At 40.2% G+C, this 22,146-nt stretch overlaps 1 protein-coding gene across 1 annotated transcript in view; it reads right to left on the reverse strand.

Annotated features, from left to right (window-relative positions):
* fras1 (Fraser extracellular matrix complex subunit 1) overlaps window positions 1–22,146 on the reverse strand; it is a 258,103-nt gene that overhangs the window by 42,291 nt on the left and 193,666 nt on the right. The window contains exons 31-42 of the mRNA XM_078251454.1: window positions 21,190–21,306; window positions 20,248–20,362; window positions 19,081–19,218; window positions 16,578–16,610; window positions 14,360–14,491; window positions 13,903–14,031; window positions 12,390–12,637; window positions 10,599–10,750; window positions 8,431–8,593; window positions 6,401–6,533; window positions 2,002–2,183; window positions 1,016–1,172 (exon numbers count right to left, since the gene is read on the reverse strand). Of these exons, the coding sequence (XP_078107580.1) occupies window positions 1,016–1,172; window positions 2,002–2,183; window positions 6,401–6,533; window positions 8,431–8,593; window positions 10,599–10,750; window positions 12,390–12,637; window positions 13,903–14,031; window positions 14,360–14,491; window positions 16,578–16,610; window positions 19,081–19,218; window positions 20,248–20,362; window positions 21,190–21,306 (1,699 nt within the window). The remainder of the gene's footprint in view (window positions 1–1,015; window positions 1,173–2,001; window positions 2,184–6,400; window positions 6,534–8,430; window positions 8,594–10,598; window positions 10,751–12,389; window positions 12,638–13,902; window positions 14,032–14,359; window positions 14,492–16,577; window positions 16,611–19,080; window positions 19,219–20,247; window positions 20,363–21,189; window positions 21,307–22,146) is intronic.

Raw genomic sequence — 22,146 nt, forward strand, 5'->3', positions numbered from 1 at the left:
GGTACAAAATGGATCGAATGCATACATAATAATAGCAATAATAATAATTTATACTTTATTAATTTTAACATTACACACAGGCCTGAAATACACTCACACATGCTCAGAGAAGTCAGAGTGAGGGGGCTGCAGCTTTCAATGGACAGGTGCCCAGAGCAGTTGGGGGTTCGGTGCCTTGCTTAAGAGCACCTTGGCAGTGCCCAGGAGGTGAACTGGCACTTCTCCAGCTACCAGTCCACCACCATACTTTGGTCCGTATGGGGACTTGAACCGGCTCCCAACCCAACTCCCTACAGACTGAGCTATGTTGCCATATCGTTTGACTGGAGAAGGTTTGATACTACATGTAGGTGTCCCAAGAGAGACGTTCACAAGTCTGTTCTCTAATGAGGGGGGGGGGGTTACTTAAAAGAACCAGTCTTCTTATCAAGAAGTGGAACCAGTTTAGTAGTAGGTTGATAAATTACCAGATCTTTCTTCGAACTTTAGAAGAGACCAAAACCTGAAGTTTGATGAACACTTTCATCCAGGATGTGGAGCTAAAGTCGCGCTCAGAATCTAGTGAAGTGCAGTGTACATCTCTATTCTCAGTTTTATTTCATTTTTATTTTATTGTTTGTTTTTGCAGAGACAGCGCACAATTAAAAGTAATTCCACCAGAGGTAGCTAGCAGCTAATTTGCATAATCAGGAACAGCAAGCTAAAACGATTGCAGTCTCATAGAACAGCTCTGGCATAAATCCTCCCTTCATGAAAGTTTTAATGTTCCAGTTTTGTTAATTCAATGTTATGGTTATTTTGAAGTGTACTGCATCAAACTGAGAGGTGTTTCTAAAATTGTGTTGAACTCATTTATGTTACTGAGAGAAGACTAAATAGTCAAAGCTCCTCTCAGTATAATGAAGGTAGGATTTATTGCAGGGTTGTTGCATTGGACTGCATTATTTTTTAGCTAGATAGACCTAATAACCGAGTGTAAGCCTAACCACAGTAGCATGCTTGTGTCAGTGCTCACCGTAGGAAGGCTTCCTGATGATGGTGAAGAGGATCTCGTTCTCCGGTGTGTCCTGGTCGTGGACGCTGAGAGACGAGTTAGTGATGACGACTCCAGAGTTTTCCTCCACGTGGATGCTGTTGACCGCCACCACAGGCTCTCTGTCCTCTTTACTCTGCTTAGAGAGGAGAAATAAAACACTTCATAAGATAATACTCCCAGATTCCTGCAATCAAATGGATTGTTTAGCATAAAGTCAGTTTGTATATAAACACACTCTATACTACCACCTCTACATACACAAACACACCAATTCTTACAGCATGCATACAGCTCACGTGCAAACATACACACACACACACACACACACACACACACACACACACACACACACACAGTGTCAGTGTCAGTGACAGCCTCATCAATTCAACTCAAGGCAGTGATTGATTTGGACGCTGAGTGTGTTTAGGCTGACAATCTGAGGAGGACAGAGCTGTTTACTTTTTTTATTTTACTTTTTTTTAGCTGATGTCACATACAGATTAAGAATAGTGGCTTGGTCCCAACTAAACTTAAACAGCTCATACTTTTCCTGATGACACAGAGCAGCTGCAATAGTCAGTGTGTTTTGGTCCTCAGGGTGAAAAGTTGTCATGATAATGAGTAAAAATGATGACAAGAAATGATCGACAGATGCAGTTCATCTAATTTCCAGAATACAGTGAAGAACAAAAGCAAATGTTTAAGGAATTTAAAAACATTTAAGGGCGAATTATTTGCTTTTCTAACTTTCACCAACAACTCCAGACCTCCATCTAATAATCTCTAATTTTAGCTCTCACTTCTACTGACAACACGATAATGGGATTCCAGAGTGTCAATGAATAATTTATGTAACATGGGAGGAGGCTCATAGTGATAATTGGGACTGATGGAGGTGCAGGAGGAAATGTCATGAAATCTCCTAAATTAAGCGTTTTCTTCCTGTTAGAAAAGAAACCAGTTACCTGGATGTCAATTTCGACGTTGAAAGCCTCTGTCTGGCTGTGTCCGTCGCTGATGTAAAAGCTGAAGGCGTCCTTTGCTTTGTGCGAGCTGTCTTGTACGTAAAAGATGTGGTCAGACGTCAGGTCCTCCACAGAGAAAGGCACATCGGGGACGATGACCTGCGAGCCGCCAACTGAGCCTCCTGGTGGACAGGACAATAGAGAGAAAGTTATTAGAAATCTGAACCCCAGACGCCTGGGTAGCTCACCTTGTAGAGCGTGCGCGCCCATGTATAGAGGCGTACTCCTCGATGCAGCGGCCGTGGGTTCAACCCTTCATGTCTTCAGCTGTCCTATACAAATGAAGGCCTAAAATGCCCAAAAAATAATCTTAAAAAATAAAAAAAATTATCTGAACCCCGTTCACTTATCTTGAGTCCATTATATTTTAAGAAACACAGTTACTTTTATTTCTTGTTTTTCCATAAAAAGCACTATTTTTCCATAAGTTCTGTCACTTTGTCACTGCCTATTATGAAACTCTCCATTCATGCACATCTCCAGCTGAGACTTTACAGTCACAGCCGTCTCATAACAGTCGCACTTTGTACATGCCAACATTTACCGTAGAGTAACACAAAACTCATGTGGCTCTCAGGCGACCAGTTACCGGGCCATCACTTATAACATCTGACAGCTGGGACGACAGCAAACCTTGTCGCTTTTCCCCAAACAGCCTCTTTTATTTCCCTTTAGTCGCAATTGTCTGGCAGTTTGGATGCAGGATAGCGGCACCAAGACACTTTCAAAGTTCCTTTTCATTCTGGCACTTCATGGCAGTGAAGGAAAGTCGTAGTGAATGTACAAAATCAACCTTGAAATCTCTGAAGTTTGAGACAAAGTGTGCGCGTCATTGTCACAGAAGATGGATGACTCCGCGGTGAGCTGAGTCAGGGCTCTGCAGGGAATAGCTGATGTGTGTAAATCACATCACATCTCCATCATCTCGCTGTTATAAGGTGAGGGAAGGGAGTCTCCTATCTGAACTCTGATATCTGATCAGGATGGGAAATCACCTACAGCCACCGGAGAAATGTGGGGACATTTTTTTGATCCGTATCTCAAACATGTTATCTGCTGATTTCAGAATGGAAAAAGAGAAGGCACACTGCTGGCATCTATCTCAGATTGTTCCCAAGTTGTGAAACTATATACGAGTAGGGGAAATGGAAATTGTTCAGGGACATGAAGCCCAGATGTGTTAAGTTAAGCTCATAGGGAGCATGCTGTAATATTAATCAAAGAATTATGTAATTTCACAATAAAAAAATAAAAAAAATCTAATAACTGCTTTTCAAACCTTCAAATATTTCTGACTTTTAAGTTTACGGTTGTTTTAAAGGAATAATTTACTGAAAACATTTGTATTGAATATATTGAATCCTATTTTGCTGAGGAACTTCATTATGGTCTCCAGCCGACAGTGTAACCAAATTCAATAAAAAAATAACAACAATCATAAATGAATGTGCTAGTTATGTGACCGCACACTCCTGCAAAATGTGTTAATTATTGTGTTGAAATGAAATAAATGAATGAATGAGATAGATAATTTAATAAAAACGTCTAAGGCCCCACTAGCTGCTCCTGAGGCTGTTCTCTGATCTGTGTCGTATATGTTGCATATGGTGCAGCTTGTAAAGCATACTGAGACAAACTTTTAGGCTTATCTTGACCAAACACATCAGTGCTCATCATGTGGACCATGAATATCCACAGCAAACTTAAAGTAAATCTGGCCTGTTGGTGTCCAGGTGTCTCACTAGTATGGACTGAAGTAATGGGCAGATTGATGGACCAACTAACACTGCTAACCTCCGTCTATTATTTTAAAAATGCAGTTCTATGTGTTTGCATGTTTAAATATTTCTGCACCAGCTTTTAAAATGAAAATGCGTATTTTTAGAGAGTCTTCAGTGCGTCCCTGTACACTATGTGTGCCTGTTTCTCTGCTAAGCACACAAATGTAAATGCTAATGTTTTGCTAGAAGCTGTTGTGCATATAAATACAGAAATGTATGTATGTGTGTATTCTATTCTATATTTTGTTCTGTAATGTAATCATGCAAATGCAGAACATCAACATGTGGCTGAATGCCATGTTCCTGCGCAACTGCACATCAGCACACGCCCTGTGCATGTTGGTTTTGCTGAGGGAAAAAGGCAACACATAGCCGCTGACACCGGCTAGCCTCCCCTGTGCCCTGGTGACAGCAGCAATCCAGTCACCTCACTCTGCCGACCGACTCTGCTGAATACCAACGACTGTCCCTCAGCCATCAAGGACATGGAAAGTGAAGACTGGAGCCAGCTGCTTATCTACTTCTGCAGACAATATAAATATCGAACTCGATGCATTTATCCTTTATTACATCTGCAGATAACTCTTTCTTGCATGTCATTTGGCAGAGCCTCATTTGTATTAATATGGCTTAACATCTGTTATTAAAAATAAAAAGTGCTTCTTTACATATAAACTCAATATGGTTATCTTCTGCTGCTGGAGGGGGTGTCATACACTTAAAAAATGTGTTTTAACTTTATGTCCACTTACTAACTTCTTATAGGGCTTTCAACTGCATCTCACAGCCTTCAGCTAATGGAGTTTGCTCAGTTGCCATGGAGTTGGTTCAGTCATCATCTCGCAATCAGGATATCGAACTTTGGTCAAGTAATAATATCATACTTTAGGTCATGTGATGATGAAACAACCAATGAGAGATGCAGTTGAAAGCTTGGGAGAAAAGCTAGCAGGTGAACAGAGCTTGAGATATACTGACTTTTATGCTGCATTCCAGACAAGTCTACCACAAAACGTACAATGGGAAATGACCTCCGACTTTGACTGGAACCAACATAAGTCTCAAGTAAAGGTCAAGCCCCAAACACACGTCATGACCTACATTTCCCATGATGCAACTCAATAACATTTTAGTAGTGCCCCTTTAATGCAAAGCATCTTCTAACCTTTTCGTGTTATTGTTATGCAGTATTTTCTTTATGTGATCCTCATACCTCAGAAATGTGGATGGTTAACAGTGCAGTTTTGTATTTGTACATATTGTGCATAGCTATATGGTTGACTTTACTGTATATGTGAATCATGAAACTCCAAATATGTTCTGTAAAACTATTAATCATTTACATATGAGATTACATACTATTCATAATTCTTCTGGTTTGGGATATTTCTGTTGTGGTTTTGGATATTTCTGTTGCCTATTTTCTTAATTCTGTCCGTTTCCCATTTTGTATATTCTGTATATTTCTGTTCACTGTGGTGTAGACTTATCCTGTTTTGTGTATTCTGGTTTGTGTATACTTCTGTTCCTTGTTGTTTGTATTATGTTCTGTTTCCTGTTTTATTTTGATAGTCTAGTTTTGCTTCCTGTGTTTTCCTGCCTGTGTCATTGTCTAATGTGCTCCACCTGTCCCCAGCGCTGGTGTCACCTGTCCTGTGTTTGGTCGTTACCTAGTTTATTTAGCCCCTGTGTTTCCTTTGTCTCTTGTCGGATCGTTTTGCGTCTTCGTCTGGTCAGTTTGTGTGTGCGTTACCTCCCTGTGTCAGTCAATTCTAGTTTGGTACTCCCTGGATTTACTTTTTTTTATCTGTTCCTGGTTTTTTTGAAGACTCTTGAGGTTTTTTGGTTTTCATTTCCTTGTGTTTTGTATTTTTTGGATAGTAGTCTTTTGCCCCTGGTTTTTGGGGACTATCTTGGTTCACATTTTCCTTGTTTTTGTATAAATAAATCCTCGAGCTCAACCTTTCTCCTGCCTGCCTGCCTCTCTCTGCGTTTGGGTCCTATTATTCCCTGCCACACAACACATATTACTTTACTACAAAAATCTTGAGTACTTTTTACCATTTCTGTTTGTATCCAAGTCTTTTATTTGGTTTTCTTACAGTACAATGATACAATTTCCCAGTGGGGATCAGTTACTTTTCAACTCATCTCACCTTTTTCATTTTTCGAAAGGGAAAGAAAAAGGTACAGCGGCGGATGAGCAAGCATGCAGGCAACATTGGGACTTCAACAATGGCTCCATCTGTAGCCGTCTATCTGGTGGTGCTAATCCACAACATAATTAAGCTGTGACAGATGGTAGCGGCACCGCTAGGAATTCAACCCTGGATTGTGTGCTTATGAGTGTGACATTAATAGAAATGTGGAAATGATTCCGGGTAAGGTAGGCGTGACTGTATACATACACAGAAAAGTAACACTGTGCTCATATGTGTACAGAATGTTTCGCCTGTTCATGTTCTGATTTGTAGCTTCACGGAGAAGCAAAGAAATAATGTCTGTACTCTAAAACTGTAAACTTCACAATGCTAATAAAACACACACGAAGGTCTCACCTCTGTTGGTGTTTTCAATGAAGCCGTACTTTGGACGACTGACGAGCCAAACCAGCAGGTCCTTCCTGGGCGTGTCCAAGTCCGACACTATGATGTGATTGGCAGACAGCTGCACTCGGCCGCCTGCCTGGACCTTAACAACAAAATACTAAAATAAGTCCTTTTGGTGGATTGATCCCGATGTTTTTTGCTCTACGGATCATTTTTGCATCGACAATGTTGTAGACAGGTTGTAGGGTTAGTTTTTCGTAACAGAAATAAAGATTGTGCTCCGAATAATCAGACATTTGGATATTAGAAGACATGTTAGAGATTTTATTTTCCCTACCTCCTCAGAAAAAAAACTCAACTCTCTCTAAATGGTTTTGTTTTTTTTACACGTTAGCTATAATTGCAACTGTAACAGTAACACAGCACACAGATGGATGACTGAATGATGACTTAATGTACAGATGACATACTTTCATTCAAAATCCGTGAAAGGGAGTGACCAGGAAGATACAGCACAGACAGACTGTGCTAAATACAAGGTATTTACCACAAGAATGGCTTTTGAAATAACAGGTCCAACAAGTGAATCAATAACCAGCAAAGGGTTAGGGCTGATTTATCTGTTGAATACCTCAACTTCCGACTTTACTGTCAAGACTTTTTTGCCATACAGAAATTATAAAACTAAATCTGAGACTTTTTTCCAAATCCTAAGAGGAAGTCTAAACGGCAAACAAAGTTGGCTAGAGTTTCTTCCACTTTTACAATGTTCTTTTTAGTTTCCCAAAACCGTTAACAGGTGTACTGTACCACTGGAGAAGTACTACTGCAGTGTATTGCGTATTTTGAGACTGTTCTGACTTAAAAGGACATTTTTTCTCTCTTCTCTGTCTACGACTACAAAAGAACCACCTCCCAGCAACTAGTGCATTCTTTTTCCCTTCAAGACATATTTCGCATTTTAAACTGCCAAAGGAAAATAATACAACGATGGAGGACGAGGATGATACGTTACCGATGGATATTTGACGAGCAAGTAGGAAAGAAAAGTTCCAATATTCAGCTTAGAAGATTAACATTTGTATCTTATGCATCAAACCCACAGTCCATCTCAAACTAAGAGGATGCATTCTTATGTTCACCTTCATAAGATGTGTGTCCACTTAAAGATACATTTAAAAACGAAACCCTTTAGCACAGAGATATTTACTAACAAGTGATCGAGGAACTATTACTATTATACTAGATCTTTCAGTCAAAGTACTGATAGCACACTGTAACAATACTCTGTTACAGGTTAAAGGTCTGCATTGAAATGTTATTAAAGTAAAAGTTTTTAAATCAGGAACGTGTACTCAAAAGTATAAAAAAGTACGAGTGCAAAAAAATGTCCGCTGTGACTGTTTGGTTTGTAAAAATAGTGAAAATAGTGAGAAATGGCGTCACAATTACCCAGAGCCCAAACCACAACATTATTACTAATACATACATACAATTGTTAACATTACTAAAAGGAAAAGCAGCAAATCGTCCCATTTTTGGAAGAAAAATGACTTAAGTTTTTATCAAAATAGTTGCCAGTTTATTTTCTGTCAACCGACCTATTGATCAATCGACTGATCTGACTAGAAGTAGAAAGAGACAGGAAAAAAATAAGTAAAGTACAAGCACCTCAAATGTACACAGTACTTAAGTAAATGTACTTAGTTACATTTTTCACTAACGGTTGGTCTGATCTGAGGGACAACATGTGTGCAATGGTTTCCTCTGCTTCGTTTGTCTCGTTGCTTCTGAATACGGGAGCTGCACTAAAAAAAGGGTATTTGAGGATTTTAGTCTCTTACATATAAGCAGCTGCAGGGTAATGGAGGGGAAATAAAAGTGGGCAGTTTGTGTGTATAACACTGTTTATGTACTGTACCAGCCATAATATTGTAATTGTTTATATATTTGGATGGTTTTAGAATTGGGCCTGTGAGAGTGTTGTAGGTTTTTTGTGCTTGTGTGTGTTTCTGTACTGTATATAAGTGTGTGACTACCTTGATGCCGCTACGGACTGTGACTACCGGCGGCTGTCTGGGCGTGGAGGTGATGGTGATGGTGCACATCTGGTTGTCAAGGCGATTGTTGTCTCCATCATAAACAACAAAGTGGAAGATGTCGGTTACTGGCTGGCTGCCCGTCTCTAGGGAAGTGATGTACCTGCAGATGGAGATATTGGTTAGATGTGTTGTCTAAAAAGGAGAACTGTTAAATGGAGCGTATGTTGTTTAGTAACTCATTTGTTTGATACAATAATTATATTTTAATGAATACATAAATATCTGTTTATGTGTCTAATCCTGGACTCATAAGAGGACTTGGAAAAGCTTTTGCATTAGACCTCCCACAACGATGCAGCTGCTAATCTCTGCAAAGCACTAATAAAATTGAAATCCATACCAGTTTACTCTTCTCTAATCCTATTTAATACTCATAAAACAATTCCCGGCTCTTGTTTGTACGAGCCAACACCACAGAGACAAAACTAATACAGGCGATTTGAAGATTGCCCCCACGGAGGTTTGTCCTGCGCTAAAGCTAATCAGGGCCTGCATTACAGAATGTGAATATTTATATTTCATCTTTCCTCTCATATGGGGCCTTAGTACCTCTCACAGGTAATATCAGAGTGATGCTAATTGGCATTGCTTACGCCAACAGGCTGAGTCACTGAACGTAATGGTGGAAAGGATACTAAATTATTTCCTGCTAATTCCATTTGTTTTTTTTTACTGGCTTTTGGTAACAATGTTTGTAGGGCTCTCATCTCATGAGGAAAATGTTAGATTGAAGGACAATGGCAAATCCATTACCATTCCTCTGCTGTGATGCTGAGGGGAACATGATCCCCACCGACTGCAGAGTGAAGAACCCTTAAAGCTCTTTTTATCTCTCACAGAGTGGAATCAACACCAAACTTTTAGAAACAACCTCTTCATTAAAGGCTCACAAATCCTGTCATTGCTTCAGCAAACCAAAAGCATATCACTCTTTCCTGCTCTCGAAAAAGTTGTCATCATGGGGGAGCTGTTAGCAGAACTCTCTGAGCATTTTTTTTTTTTTTAAATGAAGAACTAAAAAGGGGCTAATTCAGTCTCTTCTCTCCCATGGACCCTCATGAACCTTTATTGCTTATACTGCTTCAGGAAACAATGGAGGGTTTTTGAAAGTCATTTTTAGTTAATAGCTGCATATTTTATGCTGATATTCTGTTTTTATAAGCCTCTGAAGTAGCATTTAAACCATCATGGGAAACTAAAACCCTGCGCTGATCCAAGGGTATTCTTTTTCGGCACTTTTCATTACAAGTTTTAGAGACTATTGCCTTTGAAGCTGAGTATAAAATCAATTCCAAATCACATTGGAATGATTTCTCTGGTCACAGATTTTTTTTTTTTTACAAAAAAAAAGACTTAAAACACTCTCCAAGGTGTGATCATGAAGTACCAAAATAAGCTAAAAAAATGACATCACTCTAACCCTGGTGGAAATCAAAAAACTCTTTTCTTTATATTTGGTTTTGGTTTGATGAACTCTTCAGGTAACATTAATTCATTCTACATTGTCTACAGTGTCTTAAACCCAGTGGTGAAGAAGTATTCAGATCATTTACTTAAGTAAAAGTACTAATACCACACTGTAAAAAATACTCTGTTATAAGTATAAGTCCTGCATTGAAAATGTTACATAAGTAAAAGTATGTAAGTATCATCAGGAAAATGTACTTAAAGTATTAAAAGTAAAAGTACTCAATGCAGAAAAATCTCACAGTTCTGTCAATCAAAGTGTTTAATAGTCTAGTCATTTCAGCTGGACTTGTAGGCCTGTATATTACTGAGTAGTTTATTTTACAATAAAACATCGTATTTTATAAACTACATGTGTGTATACGTGTGTTTTGTGTGCAAACATCTTAATTTGTAAAGTAACTAGTAACTAAAGCTATCAGATTAATGAAGTGGAGTAAAAAGTAGAATATTTCTCTCTGAAATGTAGCGGAGTAGACGTAGAAAGTGGCATGAAAAGAAAAGACTCAAGTACAAAGTACCTCAAAGTTGTACTTAAGTACAGTACTTGAGTAAATGTACTCAGTTACATTCCACCACTGCTTAAACCCTCCAACATTTGCTCAAAGGACCAACAGACTGCCTGTATTCCTTCCGACCTGATCCTGTGCTTGCTGATGTCCTCCATGGTGAAGGAGGAGTACTCCCTCAGCTCCTGGTGCTCCTGCTGCGACTGGCTCCTGGTCAGGATGCCGTACATCGGCACCGACACCAACTGGATCTGAATCTGGTCATCTGGGGACGTGATGTCCTGTGAGAGCCAAAACACCATAACAACTACAAGTTTAAAGAACGTTTCTATCATGAAATCATTCTGCCTCTGCGTTGCATAAGGAGCATAACATGATCCACTTACTTAATTAAAGTTGCCCTGCCACACGTATTTCATTACTTTGTGGTAATGTCTGAAGTTCTACCGTGGACTCTGTAACATTTTAAGTGGAAAAAATACCTTGGTTACCTTGTTTCAAGCCATTCTAGCGTGGTATAGAAAGCCTGCGGGAAGACTCAGCTCGATTTGTGCCAGTTCTCATTAATATTCGACGAGCTAAACTGCTTGGCTGACAGCTAGCCAATGAGAGCCTGGCTATCAGCATCCTTTACCTAGCACAACTGGGCGAGCTCATGAATAGTAATGAGCTCAGGCAACATGATGTCAGACTGACCGGCTTTTGTAATTGGCCTGATTTCTCCGCTTATTTCTTTTCAGTGGCTAGAGCTGACAGAGGAGGTAGCAGTTCATTTTCACAGTCATGACATAACACAAACACATATCGACCTAACATATTTCAAAATGCAAGTAAAAACGGTTTTGTGTGGCAGGGCACCTTTAAAACGTTTTACTGAGATCCAAAATTCAACACGGCAACAAAAACCTCAAAGCAGATACTTAAAGTGTGTTCACCTTATTTAACTAATACTTTAGATTAGAACAATAGTCTACAGCTGACGGTAAACAAGTTAAACCTGAACACAGATGCCTCTTTTTCAGGTTTGAAGTTAATGGAAAAGGAAGAAAAAAAACACTAACCAATAACAGCTCACTGCGATGATTTATGTATATGTTAAAGGTGCTGTAGGTAGGATTGCGAAGATCCAGGAGTTCAGAAACATTTGAACATCAACAACTTCTCAGTCCCTCCCCCCTTTCTGCTAAAGCCCAAAACAGTCTCCTAAGCCCCTCCCCCCACAATGGAGAAGGAATACGTGGGAGCAGTGACTGACAAGCAGTTAGACACCCCCCCTGGCCCTGATTGGTGCATCTGAACAGGGACCTGTGGATTTTTGCAAATCGCACTACAGTCTGTAGGTGGTGCCAGAGGAGCCGGATTTTTGTTTAAATGACCTGCATCATGTAGTTCTACTCAAACATAGGGGCAGTTTCAGCAAATATGACAGAAAATCAGTTTTATAAGTTTTACCTACTGCACCATTAGTAGTGCATCCCTGCATTTGGGAATGCTAGAGGGTAAACAAAGGTATAATGTACTTCAATGGTATGTACAGTATGTTACATTTCACAGCATTTGCTAAGCTTGCATAGACCCAGGAAAGGAAGATTTGCTGCTTCCTCTTATAAAAAAGTGACAGGAAGAATGTGTTGGTTGTTTTTTTCATATTTTTTATAAAATATGTTTTAATACAGAGCTATATATATTTACCGAATGTATGATCTGATATATTTAAAAACAAACTTTATATCTACTAGTGTCCAATGCTAAGCTTGCTCGGTTTCACTAGCATTTTTCTCCAAAACAAAACCTGAAATAGCAGCTTGAATGACTTAATGTGTTGAAGAAAAATGTAAAACAACACATTCTCTCATCTTCAAACCAAAAGAAAACACTACTATCTCAGTTATAGCCGCCACTCATCTCCGTTTAACTCACAGTATAAGCCAGGTTTGAGCGCCTGATCACGGTGCTGCTTTTCTCGCCCACTTCCAGCGACAGAGTGGCTGCCGGGTCACGTTGGGGCCCGTCGCCCCCGGCGCCCAGCACCGCCACCGTCACCACTGTGGTCGCCATGGAGATGCCGTCGCTTACAGAGAAGGTGATGGCGTCGTCCTGGGTGGTGAGGCCGGCGTGTCGGTAGAGCAGAACATTACGAGTGATGTCGCTGAAGGTGAAGATGTCACCTGAAAGGATGGAGAAGGTGTGAATGGAGACATTAAAGGACAAATCCAGCGCAAAATGAACCTAGGGGTTAATAACACACGTGTACCGAGTCGACCGTTGTCTGGGATATGTTTTCATGCTAATCGCATGTGACCAGTTTTAGCGCAAACCGCTAATTAGCTTACAATGCTAGTCGTCGGGGCACGGGTAAAGTAAAAAGAAATCGCTATTTCTATACCACTAACAAGGCTCAAAATAGCACCACACTTCCACGGTAGCATAATGAGGGTCCCTACATGTAAACCGAAGCACTGAGAACTTTGTAAGTGTACAGACAGTTTAAAAAGATAGTTCATAAAGATAGTACCGTTCACATATACAGGCGGGCGCCATCTTGGGAAATCAGTCACGACCAGTCGAGCAACGAACGCCGTGCAACCAGTAACCGGTAACATAGCTCAAGCACGGCGCTCGTCTAATCAAATTTTGCATCCCTTGTAATTAAACTCTGTAGCTTCTTATTGTATAGTTGTTGCAGGGGTGGCGAAGATTAATTGAAAGAGGTTAGGACCACGTGCGAGTCACTCAAGCAGTCAGCAGCTGGCACGCTCCCCCAGTGACGAGAAGCGGAGCGAGTAAAAGTCTGTCCTGCTGCGCGCGGTCTATACTTCTTTTACAATCCTCTTGTCATCACGTTTTTCTGCCACAAACGCAAACGTTGCCTCGTTGCATATATATTGCCGGCTTGCTGGTCTGAGGGGCAGGATGTGGTGATCATTGGGGCGACCGGATCATGCCGTTGGGCTCTGCACTGGATCACGGCTGTGCTCCTGTATTGGGCGGTGGGACACAACTTGCATCTTACTTTGGATCATCTTTGACACTTTACATTTTCTTTTCCCAGACATTTTCAATTAAAGATTTAAATCCCTGCCGCGGGCACGGATAATGGAAAGTGAAACTTAAATCTGTCATGTCGCGGTTGGATTTATTCACGCACAAGATTTATTAAAAGCTTCTTACTTTGCACATTTTTTATTGACAGCATTATATGTTGATATTTATATCACAATATGCTGTATAATAACTTATCGGGAGAAAACAGTTATATGTAAAATCCGACCTGAGCACCCCCCATATATCCAAAAACGGCATGATCCTTGTTTTATAATGCCTCTGCGAAGATTTGACTGTGAGATTGGCAGTCGAGTCAGGCTCCTTCGATCGAAGCATCAAAATTTGACTATTTGGGGTCACCCTTAGTTACGTGTGTGTATTATCTCACCGTTGCTCATGCTGGTGTGTGTGTTGCCATCTGTCTTAACCAGCTCTCCGTGGACTGGACCCTCAACCAGCTCAAACTCCAACTCATCGGGAGCCGTGTCAGCGTCGCTCACTGCCAGCTGCTGACCGCCTACACACACACACACACACACACACACACACACACACACACAAACAGGAGAAAAGGAGCGTTAAAAGAGATGAAGCAGGAGAAGGAGAAAATGTACTGTCGGTACCAGGCTGCACTCTCACACACACAAAGCTCTTTCTCCAGTATTGTTGCTCAACAGGGTTGAGGCTCATTACCTCACACAGACCACTTCATCATTTACTGGATCTCTTCACCACAGGCTGTCTTTCTGGAAGCGTGTGCGTGTGTGTGTGTGTGTGTGTGTGTGTGTGTGTGTGTGCAAGCGTGCATGCGTGTGTGTGTGTGTGTGTGTCTATTCTTCTCTTACCAATGGAGGCCTGTCCTCCCAAGCTGACCTCCAGCAGCGGGTCCAGGACCTGAAAAACTGGTGGCTGCTGATGGTTCGACAGCAGCAGGACGGCAAAGTCCAACTCAGGAGTGGTGTGTTCACCGTCCGTCACTGAGACACACATACAACAATTTCAAAAGTGTACACACAAAACACGCAGACAAAAGGCAGAGAAACACACACACAAGAATAAGGAAATTAATCAAATAAAAAAATACTTTTTGAAACAAACACACACCTTAGATGCTAATTATCTGCCTAGATCATTTACTGAGGAACATTTTATAAGAGTAAAAAAAAAAAAGAACCTCATCAGCTTCCTCAAGATGAATCACTAAACACAAGATTATTATTACGATCATTAATAAGAGAAAGAAAGAAAGAAAGAAAGGAAAAAAACATAGGATGACAGGAGCTGTAATTAAAAATCTCAAAGAATCAATTACCCAAACCGCTGAAACAATTTATTAGGGATTCAGGTGGAAACCCGTTACACTCACCAAATGTTTTCAATGTTTTTTGGCTTTATTGGCTGCACTTGTCACTTCTACACAAGACAAATTTAACGAACCAAGAAAGTACAGCAAGCCAATTATCACATTTGGATATCAATCATAAGATTCATAAGATTGACAGAGCAAAAACGTATCTGCATCACATTTTATTCCAGTGAAATGTTTGCGCATTTCACTGAAATAGAAGTAGCCATTAATGTAGTGTAGGGCTGTGAATATAGGGTTGCAAAGGGTCGTTCAATGTCCCTAAATGTATGAAGGGAAGTTAAAGGGAATCTAGGGTATTTATTAAAAATAGGGTCCAGATAAAAAGTTTTCCTTCAAGCTTGTGAATTTTTGGAAAAAACATATTTTTTCACAATTCCAATATAAGAATCGTATATAGTGAACTTACTAGGGGGTGAAATACACATGAAATCTGACAAGAAGGAAGTCCATGTAGAGGATACGGAGGCCTGAGAAGAATGTTTTTTTTAGAAAGAAGTCTTTTATTTTGGAGGGGGTCATAGGGAATGTATTTTTCATTTTGTTCAATGAAAGTTCAATACAATGTTAAATGAGTCAAATCATTTAATTAAAGTTCAACTTAATTAAAGTGTTGATTTTTTTTATTTCTATTAGAATGGTTTATTATTATCTTATGGTTTGGTGAAGGGTTGTTTCTATCTATGTATTTCATTTTATTCACATTATTCCCATAAATTCCAATGGAAAGTTTCCAACTTGAATATTGCCAAAACTTTGCTGATTAATTTAAAGACAAAAGTGAAGCTTGGATCGTGTGTGTGTGTGTGTGTGCCTCAAGGTCTTCACTAAAGGGAAAAGCAGTTTGGTGACATCCCTGAATACCCCTAAACACTTGTTTCCCAAACAGCTTCTGTTGAGGATTGAGGCCGGGTGCAGTAGCACTTTATCTAACGTACAGTAAACAGAGAAGACTTGGTGTTATCAGGATAGAGGTCAAAGAGCCAGAACAGAAAATCACAGTGGATCTGAAGATCACAGTCGAGACAGATAAGTGCGAAAGTGTAACAAAGAGCAAAGCGACAGAAGTGAAATGAAGAATAAAAGGTATAGGGGTAATGAAGAGTGAAAGAGAGGAGGGATTTAGTGTGGAGAAGAAGACGATAAAAGAGAGGAGATGAGAGCAATAGCTTGGAGAAGAGATGAGAAAAAGCAAAGGAGTCAGAGAGGAAGAGTGGAAGCTTGAGATGAGAGAAAAAAAAGGGGAGGACAGAGAAATGACATTTATGGCAAAGATTTAAAGGACGGGAAAGGAGACATGAAGGAAGAGAAAGAAGAAATCAAAGGTGGGAAGAGAACAGGAGAAAATGAGGTCAGAGAAGAGGAGCAAGAAGAGAAGAGGGGAGAGAATTAAGTAAGAAAAAATGAAATGCCACAACAAGAAAGACGAAAACACAACAGAGATAAAAGTAGAGGGGAAAGGGGAGAGAAAAGAAGCGATGGAGAGGAGATTGAGGAAAGAGAAGACAAATATTGCAGTCAGAGTTATCAAGGGTTAGGTGGGAGCAGCCAGGAGGAGAAGATTGAGGATGGAGAGGATTAAGCGAAGAGAGGAGAAGAGAGCAGGTGGAAGAAAAAAGTGTAGGATGCAGGAAAGAGGAGAGAGGAAACTATTTGCCTCCACTTCTTCTCTAAATTGAGGAAGATGACGTATTTACCTGTGAAATAGACGCTCAGTGACTCTGGCAGACCTGTAGGGGTTAGAAGAAAAACAAAACTTTTAAAGCTGTGAGGTGATAAAAGAGAAAAACAAGGGATTCAGGCAGAGCTGACAGGGCGTTGCAGTGAACATAAAAATTGAACGGATGATGCTATAATGCATAAAAGTCAGAAGGCGATGTGGATGATTTACTGATGCAAAGCTTTTCTCTGGAGCTCCACAAACCCAGATTAAGAGAAACTAAAGTCATCCTTCATCTTGGATTATCTTTTGGAAGGTGCTTCTCTTAAAAACGGCTAAAATTGATATTGAAAAAGTCTCACCCGCCCTCAGATCGTTTTTAAAACAGGAAGACAAAATATTCATCGAGTTTATTGTTGATAGCTTGGCGATAGTATGATTCAGGATTTCTAAATCTAGGGCAGAATAAAAAAGAAATAATTTGCAGAATGACTGACATGAAAAAGTAAAACCAAATGTTAAAGTAGCTACAAGGAGTATTTAACTGGTTATTAAACTATCAATTAAATACTGATGCCCCTATAGGACCTACACAAGCAAACGAGACCATCAGCGAGAAGACTAGCTATTTCAATATAGTTATTCTTAATACCTGTCCCCGGTTTGATTCCCCGCAAAATGAGACAAAACCATTTACAGCATTCAGACCATAAGAGCCTATGTTTGTTGTCCTCGGGTCAAATTTCACCCATTTTCATAAAGTTTCCACATCAGAAATTTGGGTTTCTTTCAAACAAAAAAAAGTGTCCAAAAAAATAACATGGATGGTTCCATACAACGCTCTTCACAAGTAAATGAACTTATCAGTTCACTACCTTCATTCAATTTGGGTGTTGAATTTTATAGCATTTGAGGAAAAACAGACAAAAGAATGTTGAAAAAAAGTGACAAAAATGTTGGGGAAAAAAACAACAAAAACGTCAAATAAAGTGCAAAGCGCATCGACAAAAACATCGGAAAAAATGATAAAACATGTTGTAAAAAGCTTCAAAAATGTCAGGAAAAGTGACAAAGGTGTCGAATAAGACGACCAAAATGTTTTTGACCCGGAAAAACTGTCGACGGGAAGACAACACAAGGGTTAAAAAAGTAAAATATTATTAAAAATAAGTAGCGTCTTTCTTTCACTTGCTTCAAAAACAAATGACAAAGACGGCAGACTGCTCAGCTGCAGATCAAAATGTAGCTGCTCGGCTGAAACTATTCAAAAAAGAAAGCTGGCCGCTGTAGCCAGTTCAGATTAATTAAACTTCATTTCAGAATGTAAACATCCAGAGGCAATTTAATAAAACAAAACAAAAGAGAAAACTATTTCTCATTACTGATTTTTTTTTACGTTTGATACCAACTTTGTAATACTTTACTCCCTGAAGCCAACAAACACTGATGGATTTTGGGCCACTTTGGACATTCTCATTACAGTAATTACCAAGCTGACCAACTGCCACACTATTACCCAAAGTTCTCCTAATTAAATTAAATCAGTGTATTATACAGGAGCTGGTAGTTGTAGTGTGAGTATGTATGCTTGTATTAAAGGAACACACCGACTTATTGGGACTTTAGCTTATTCCCCGTATCCCCCAGAGTTAGACAAGTCCATACATACCCTTCTCATCTCCGTGCGTGTTGTAACTCTGTCTGACGCACCCACCGCTAGCCTAGCTTAGCACAGATCCTGGAGGTAACCGGCTCCATCTAGCCTACTGCTCCCAATAAGTGACAAAATAACAACAACATTTTCCTATTTACATGTTGTGATTTGTATAGTCACAGCGTGTACAAATAACAAGGTCACATGAGACAGCCATCGTCTAACCGTATACATACTGGGAACTATTCTCCACAGAAGGCGAAGCACTGCTACTTGGGCGGAGTGATTATTACTCCAACTCTGAGCGAACTCCAGGCCAACTCTCTGCTCCTCACCACGGGGCTTCTCTGGTGCTGCGAGCAAATCACTCCGCCCAAGTAGCAGTGCTTCGCCTTCTGAGAATATAGTTCCCAGTATGTATACGGTTAGAAGACGGTTGTGTCTCATGTGACCTTGTTATTTGTACACGCTGTGACTATACAAATCACAACATGTAAATAGGAAAATGTTGTTGTTATTTTGTCACTTATTGGGAGCAGTAGGCTAGATGGAGCCGGTTATCTCCAGGATCTGTGCTAAGCTAGGCTAGATGGAGCCGGTTACCTCCAGGATCTGTGCTAAGCTAGGCTAGATGGAGCCGGTTACCTCCAGGATCTGTGCTAAGCTAGGCTAGCGGTGGGTGCGTCAGACAGAGTTACGACACGCACGGAGATGAGAAGGGTATGTATGGACTTATCTAGCTCTGGGGGATACGGGGAATAAGCTAAAGTCCCAATAAGTTGGCGTGTTCCTTTAATGCTTGTATTAATCACATTACTTTGGATCACACTTATGTTACATAAGGTTTGGACTTGTAGGTATGTGAGTGTGTGCATTTGTGTCTCACCAATAAATGAGTACTGGTAGAGCTCCTGGAGGTGTGAAGGGGCTTGCGGTGGTCTATAGATGAGCTTGCCATTGTTGACGTCGGCCTGAGTGAAATGTTTCACCGGTGAGTTTGGTCTGTCCCGATGCTCGATCGCACCTGAAGACAAGAGAATTACTTCAAACGGTGGAGGAGGAATTACTCCTTTATCTGCTCTCCGCTGGAGTATTAGATTTAGACTTGGGGGAGCTCTTCTGGGAGGCACAAATAATCTCATTTGCTCAGCAGACAGAGCCAAAGAACCACAGTTTTTTGGACGGATAACACTACACTCAGAACATCTCAAATCTAATTTCAGAAAATACAATGTTAATGACAAACGCTGGAGTTTAATCTGACTCTGTCCTCCCCCTTATTGGCTGTGTTCAAAATGATTCCTACACACATTTATCTGTCCAATAGTTGATGAATATGACCCATTGTAAATCGTTTTTTTCCCTTTTATTAGACGGAGAGTTGAAAATGACAAACCAGTCGGTTTTTAGATGGTTCGATGCTAAAATTAATGCCTCCAATTCTAAACGCCACATTACATTCAGCAAAAAGGAAATCAACACTCATTCAAGTCCAGACTGAAAGACATTAATTCATTAACTTTAGAAGGTGCTGATGCCACTGAAGCAGGCTGATGGAACAACAGGTTTGGTAGTTTTTTGGCTCGTATTCCCAGCTGGGAAGAGCATCCCCTTGAGCAAGCCATTAAAGCTAAAGCTCCCCTAAATTAATCATACAATCATTTTGATGTGTGTAACAGTTATTAGTACATGTAAAACTGTTTTCCAGGAATACATTTTCCACTTTCATACCAGAAATCTGCTAAGGACAAAGTTAGCAGCTTTATTGCTGCAAGCTATGGATCACAATGCCTTGCTCGTGGTCAAATAATTGAGTGATTAATGAGGAACAGTATAGCTTAACACAATACTTCTCTCACTCTGCTTCGGTTCTGAAGCAAAAGCTCAGAAGCTCACTCACTGTGTCTAATTATCAGGCTCCTGCCCCCTGACACAACTTAGATTTTATTTCTTTTAATCTCTTTCACATTATGAGGGAAAAGTTCAGTGTTTGTGTGTGTGTGTGTGTGTGTGTGTGTGTGTGTGTGTGTGTGTGTGTGTGTGTGTTGCTGACCTTGTCCTTGCGGTAGAGGTTTGGTGATGTTGTAGATGAGCTTCTCACTGGGAGTCTCAGAGTCGATAAAAGACAGAGCTGAAGGCGATATCTCCGTCACCCGATCCTCCAGAGCCTGCACACACACGCAAGCACACACACGCACACACACACACACACACACACACACACACACACACACACACACACACACACACACACTGAGGTAAGAACAGAGGTGAAACAAGAGCTACTATATCCTCCAACTCTGATACTGTGATACGCCTCATTTGATCATGTACAAACAAATACAAAAACAAAACCGCACAACCAGTAGCAATTTCCAAGGAGGTTTCCACGTAATTTTGAAATATATAGACTAATATTTTTTTATAAAAAAAAAAAAATGTTTTGTTAATGGTAACACTGAAGTATCTGTGAACTACAGCAAACCAAGGTCAGTCTGACTTCATTGAGAAAAATGGAGCAGATTAGGATTTCCAGGTTCAAGAATTAATAATAAAAATTCTGTTAATGAGATTTTCAGCAAGTAAAAAGGCCATTAAAGTTTCCGCACACCATAAATTATTACTGACAGGTTAGTAGGGCCAAAAGCTGTTGAGTTCTCAGAGTCTGAATTCGGAATGTGTGGTGACGACTTTTAAATTGAGCTCTGAGAATGTAATCCAACAATGACAACGTACATATTGTATATGTTATAAACACAATTATATTTGCCGGGACAGTGGGTTATTACTTTAGGAGGTGGGAAGGGGTGGAGAACTGTGTGTCCTATAACTGTTCCTTTGGATCACATCTGATTAATCTTCTTGGAAAAAAAGATTAAAACAATATAAATTTCCCCATATAACATATTGTTTTCCAGGACATGCATGCATGCATTACTATTTAAAAGTTGAAGTTTCCATGAGGCTTGGGCCATTTTTGTTTTAAATCCCTTACCGTGACCTGTAGGTCACAGTCGGGGGCCAGCTGGGGGAATCCTGGCATCTGAGGCAAGACTCCTATAGTGAAGGTCCGGGCATCACTTCGTATGATTGGGGCTGCCTCTGTGGAAACCTGCACATACAAAAACACACGCACGCACGCACGCACGCACACACACACACACACACACACACACACACACACACACACACACTCTTTATATTAGAGATTTAAATATTGTAGAAAATATGGTAACACTTTACTTGAAGGTATCTACATAAGAGTGACATGACACTGTCATGAACACATGACACAGTCATGACACATGGACCCAAACCCTAACTCTAACCCTAACCATAACTTGTCATTACAAAAACCGAATGACTTATCACGTTCATGACAGTGTGATGTCACTCTTATGTAGATACCTTCAAAGTGTAACCAAAACTATCAAAACAATCAACACACCTCTTCTCCTCTCTTTATCCTCCACTCACTCTTAACTTCTCTTACCTTGAAGTTTGAAGTCTTTATCTACAAAGTATCTGATTAAATGTCGGTGTTGTTCGGCTGCAAACCGACTGTTATTTCTGAGCGACGGAGCTGGTGACAGCTCTTGAGAATCACCAGGAGTAAGATACAACAGATGTGATGAAAATGGTTTCTAACTGCGACAACAAAAAAGTGAACCGGGCATCAGGCTGCGCTGCAGGGAGGAACCACAGAGGTTCTGTTTTATTCCATGAATCGTTGTGAAAACCACAAGAATATTAATGAATATTATTTCTCTTACTGAAGCAACTACACTCCTGATTACCTTGAAATGACTTTGTTAAATCCATAAAAATCTGTTTCAAAAGTGCATAACAGGACACAGAAGGAGCCTCACAGTGTCTTTAAGCAGCAGGTTGCTCAGCGGGGTGACAGCAGTAGACAGCTGTTTCTGAACCTTCTGACCTTCCTGTGAAGTTA

The sequence above is a fragment of the Sander vitreus genome, chromosome 5, assembly GCF_031162955.1.
Source record: "Sander vitreus isolate 19-12246 chromosome 5, sanVit1, whole genome shotgun sequence".
NCBI classification, from domain to species: Eukaryota; Metazoa; Chordata; class Actinopteri; order Perciformes; family Percidae; genus Sander; species Sander vitreus.